This window comes from Asparagus officinalis, chromosome 5 (genome assembly GCF_001876935.1).
Source record: "Asparagus officinalis chromosome 5, Aspof.V1, whole genome shotgun sequence".
In the NCBI taxonomy this organism is placed as follows: Eukaryota; Viridiplantae; Streptophyta; class Magnoliopsida; order Asparagales; family Asparagaceae; genus Asparagus; species Asparagus officinalis.
The window spans coordinates 122,815,185-122,820,625 of record NC_033798.1 but is presented as its reverse complement, the minus strand read 5'-3'; the positions used below and the strand labels follow the sequence as shown (position 1 = coordinate 122,820,625).

Sequence of the window (5,441 nt, the reverse complement as noted above, 5' to 3'; positions counted from 1 at the left end):
AAAATATGCCAGATTCTATCATACCCTACCACCTGGGTGTGGCAGACACCACACCAGGGTGTGGTGGAGTCTATCTTGCTTATTTTTTTGTTTTTCTCAATTCTTTTCCTTAATTCCTTCGCCGTTTTCACAATTCTCTACCTCGACGAAGTTTTTCCAAAAACTGAGCCGACACCAATCAAATCAAATGTCTCACTTATTGCATCCAATATGAAGTGGAACAAAACCACGACAACGGACTTAATCCACAATAAGTCGAGACCCAAACGAGAATGCGAACACTCTCCAAATGTCAGTATCAACTCACCAAACCGGCTGCATCAAAATGACTGCCTACGTACCCCCCCTCTCCTAAAGGATCAAGCCGCCTGTAGTTCATCAAACGGCCTCCAAATGCCCTCAATCAAATAGAAAAGTTTGCAACACTTTACCAACATCACCAATGGATCTGCAACTAATGACACTCCCAATGGCTCCGAAGTGAAACAAATCAAACACCTCCACCTGAGATGAACCAATGACCGTATCCAAATCATATCCACCAGCTATATTCGAATCAACAAACTCATCATCTGTACTCAAATCCAAATGATCCCTTAACTGTGTCACCTCAGTTGGAATCTCAAACGATGCAGAATGATCTGGAGTATGTGAAGTAATCTCCACCCAATATGAAGTAGCATCACTCTCCACCCGCTGTGATACATCTAAGGTCTGTCCAAACTCTCCACCTGCTGAGAGTCAATTAGCTCCCTTATCGAAGCCTCAAGCGAAGTGACACTACCAGACCAAACATCCAACAGAGTTTTACCTCCAATCATAGCAGTCGGTAACCTATGACCAAGATGACCCAAATATTTCAAAGCCTCAACACCAGACTCAATGCTCGACATCAAATATCGGTCCTCCTCCAGCAAGGAACAACTCACCAAATTTGTCATCTCATCTTGTTGTCCCAATATTTCTTTTCCACCGAAGTGTCTCAAAATATTGTGAGCTCGGCTTGAATACAAAACAGGTCCCTCTTCTACCTCCCACCAAAATCAGAATGAAGTACCTTCACCTTTCTGTCAATCTCACACTTCTTCAATCTGTTAGAGACTACTAGGACTTTATCCAAAGGGGATTTGGTTGCAACCCAAACACGCCTAGAACAACCTCCAACAAAGGAAACCAAACATCTAAAAGATCCTTAGTACGATGAATAGAGGTGCCAAACTTCACATTGGTCTTCTTGCTCACATCAAAGTATTCACTGGACTTTAAATTGCAGGTCTGTGCAACCATCTCCAAATCAATACTGGAATGACTAAGCTCCAAATACCGCAGTCTAATCGAATCAACAGAAGTTGCCAGCTCTCTACCTGTCACCAAACTTCCAATCAAACAGTATATGTTATTCCTCCTGACGCCTTCATCACAATCAAAGAGTCTTCCACGATCTCGAGAACCATGTTCTCAACACAAACCTTCAAACCTTCTCCAACCAAAGCTCCAATTGAGATCAAGTTCTTACTCAAGGAAGGAACATATCTCACACCATATAACTCTCTAACTATCCCGTCAAATATCTTGATGTGAATTCTTCCTATCCCAAGGATCTGGTATGCACGGTTGTCACCCATATACACCACACCACTATCCAGTTTCTCAAAACTGAAGAACCATTCCTTTCTAAGGCACACATGATAGGTCACACCACTATCCAACATCCACTCGAATTCCTCCGAGTAGCTACCTGTAGGACTGATAGAAAACAAATAAATAGAAGTATCAGAAATATTACCATCCGATATAACAATGTTTGCTTCTGATGATGGTTGCTTTCCTTTTCTCTTTTGCTTATTCTTCATTCATTCGTCGAGCTTTGGACAATTTTTCTTCCACTGACTAGTCTCCTTGCACTAAGCACACTGATTTTTTCCAACTGTAGGATGCCCTACTCTAGACTACGACTTTCAATTATTTCGGTTTGGATTCTTCCCTCTTGCGACCAACGCCTTCGCTACTGTGTCACTTGTAGACTCCTTATCTTTTTTTCGAAGCTGATAGTTCACAAATGCAGCAGTGACCTCACTATACGAAAGAGATGCATTCCTATTGATAAGAGTAAGGACGAAAGTCTCATATTCCTTGTTAGGTAAGAAACTTAACAACAACAATGCCTTATCCTCATCTTCAATCATAATATCTATATTCCCCAAATCCACAAGAAGCTTCGTGTAGTGGTTCATGTGATCACCAATGGAGGTTCATTTCTTCAATTGGAAGCAATAAAGCCTCCTCTTCAAATGTAAGCGATTCTTCACACTCTTGGTCAAATACTTATTCTCAAGGATCTCCCAAATCTTCTTAGCTGAACTCTCATTAACTACATCATACTTTAAATCTTGAGTCAAACAAGATCTAATCACAACATACATCGTTCGATTCATCTTCTTCCAAACCCTCTTATCAATATCATTTGGCTTGGCATCCAATTCTAAAGTATCTTTCAAATTTTGTGTGTTGAGTGCATCCAAGACTTCACATCGTCAAAGTCCAAAATTATTAGTGTCATTAAACTTCTTCAAGTATATCTTCATAGAGTGAATATTCAAACTTTGGACGATCTTCACACCTGAAGTACCCTCCACAACTCCTTCTTTCCTGGCCATAATTCCTCAAAGCACCAACAACCAAAATGGAACAAACGAAGAATAGATCCAAAACTGAAAAATATAAAATTTTTACCAAAAAGATCCCACATTTAACTCCAAACGAAGCTCTAGCCGAACTTCCAAAGTGTTCTACTACTCCTAATAGCTCAAGCCTAACCTGAGCTCTAACACCACTTGTTGTGCGCGGCGGAACAAACACAAACGCCGAGAGAGAAAGCCAAAATAATCCAAAATAATGGCACCAACTCAAACACAAAAGTTTAACGTGGTTCGGTAAATTGCCTATGTCCACGGGGCAAAAAGGGATGAGTTTTCACTATAGAGAAAGAGAGTACAAAGTAGAGATTACAAGATCACTCAACTAACCTCTCAAACAAATCTCTCAAATCTCTCAAACTAAACCCTCAAACAAATTGCTTAGAAAGATCTCTCTTTTCTAATCACCTTCAAGCTACCCAATCAATAGATAGAAAACCCTAAAAATGTGTCTCTATTTATAACAAAACACAATCCCAAATAGATTAGGATTCTAAAAAATGAGTCCGCCACACCCTGATGTGGCATACACCACACCCCATAACAAACATGACAGATTCTACCACATCAGGGTATGACAAATACCACACGCATGATAAACAAGACAAATTCTGTCACACTTTACCACCTGGGTGTGGCAGACACCACACCAGGGTGTGGCAGACACCACACCAGGGTGTGGTGGAGTATGTCTTGCTTATTTTTCACATTTTCTTAATTGGTTTCCTCATTTCCTTCGCTGTTTATATATATAGGTTAATAGGTGTCCTATGTCAAGGAGGGGATTTCCTCCTTGAAAATGATATTGCACAATCCCCACCATGTGAATAGACATCCACCAAACTTTTTAACCCTTGGATGTTTCCTAGGGATCCTTGCATGATATGAAGTGACTTTTTATATGTTAAATGAGTGGATATAAAGTTTGGTGGACACACTATTCACTATCCACTTAAGTTGACACAAGTTCTCCTCTATATAACGGCTCATTTTACTAAATGAGTTATCAAGAAATAGTCATGTGGTGAGACCCACCTTGCTAGCTCATTTATCAAATTGAGTCACCACTTCATACCCATCATTCCCTACAGATATTTAAATATTTGTGCAGGCATGAGGAGAAATTTGATGCGGGCCCAATGAAGTTAAGGGCATACATAATTGTAACGGAGCAAGCTATTGTAACCGTGATCGCCTACCCAAAATAAAATTGTAGTACATATTAATAATGATTGCCTCTCATTTATTTTTTACCATGAAACTATAATGCAAACCCAAAAGTTGGGCTAGGTACAAGTACAAATCAGTGTTTCTTGTGACTGATCTCGGCACTTAGGCCCAATGCCTTATCATCAGCCCAACTCTAAATGCCCAAGCACTATAATTGGGCCTTCAAAGTGGGGAAGAGAAGTCAACTTTAAAACCTCACTTTAATACTCTTTTTGATTCCATTTAATTGCCGTCTTTTATCAAATCAAATCAATATCAAGCTGCTGTCGTCATCGAAGGAGACCGAGCTCCTAAAATTCGTCGTCAATGGCCTCCCCCGACGCCGGCGACGGCACAAGCGGAGTTGCAACGGTGATCGAGGTGGTCGAGTCGCCGACGGTGGCTGCAGACACCGAAGAGATCTCGCCTCTCCTCGGCGATTCCGCCTCCACCGCCACCACCCTCAGCATTGACCGGCCAAACCCTAAAATGAGTATATTCTCTGTTTCTTACTCTCGAAAGAGATCATCGCCTAAGGTAAGTGATCTCTTTGCCTCTAGTTTGTTTCTCTCGTTTGATTATTATTTTATTGTTTTTGAGAGTTTGGTGGGGTTTTAGGATAATTTGGTGGAGTCTTTGACTGCATCGAGGGAGGCGGAGGTTGATGTGATAACTCAGATCGTTTCTTGGATTTGGAATGGATCTAGATACTCTGCATTGTTATGCGTGGCTTTGTCTTCTGTAATCTACTTTGTGATGGAAATCTTGATTTTTCTATTTCCAGGTTAAATTCTAATGGCGTATAGCAACTTTCATGTTTATCAAATTTACTGGTCGTTAGTTTATTTTCGTAATTGTTTTATATTAGCTTATTTTTTTGAGATATTATCCAAATGTTCGAGGTTCACATAGTATCGTAGACAATAAGTTTTTGAGGTAAAGATGCTTCTATCTGTCAAATATTTGATTGAAATATGTGATACCTCTCTTTTGGAGGAAGCTCTCTTCATAAGATAAATGCTTATATTATCTGATTCATGTTCCAAAGAGTAGTATATTGATCCACCTTATAGTGACATACGTCGGGATTGTGTGCAAAACAATGAAATAGTGGTAGTCACTTACTTTCTCTTTTCAGGCGTATCAATTCTCCAAGCAGTGGAGGTTTAACTGCAGAATGTGACAGCTAAAATAAGCTAGAGTGAGCATAAACTTAGTGTTATCTTTTGTAGAACATCCATAACATAATGCTATTACTAGTAATCACATATCTGTTAGCTAATCATCGTAGATGAGATCAAAGTAACAAAGCACTGAACACTTATATGCAAGCAGTAGATCCTATGCATGAGATATACCACAAATAAATGGGTTATAAATATACCTTATGCTGATCGTCTTTCCTTGCAACACCACACAGTCCAATTCTCCTGTTGTCAACAGTCGGAGGATAACCACACCTTATAGGTGAGCAATCCTTGTGCGTCACCTCACTACTAACGTAAGCCAAAAATAAGAGGGAAGATTGAAATGATA

At 39.9% G+C, this 5,441-nt stretch overlaps 1 protein-coding gene across 1 annotated transcript in view; it reads left to right on the top strand.

Moving 5' to 3' along the window:
- The window catches only part of LOC109841062, a 20,121-nt gene continuing 18,829 nt past the window's right edge, over positions 4,150–5,441 (top strand). The window contains exons 1-2 of the mRNA XM_020409925.1: positions 4,150–4,442; positions 4,524–4,689. Coding sequence (XP_020265514.1) covers positions 4,233–4,442; positions 4,524–4,689 — 376 coding nt within the window. The 5' untranslated portion in view covers positions 4,150–4,232. The remainder of the gene's footprint in view (positions 4,443–4,523; positions 4,690–5,441) is intronic.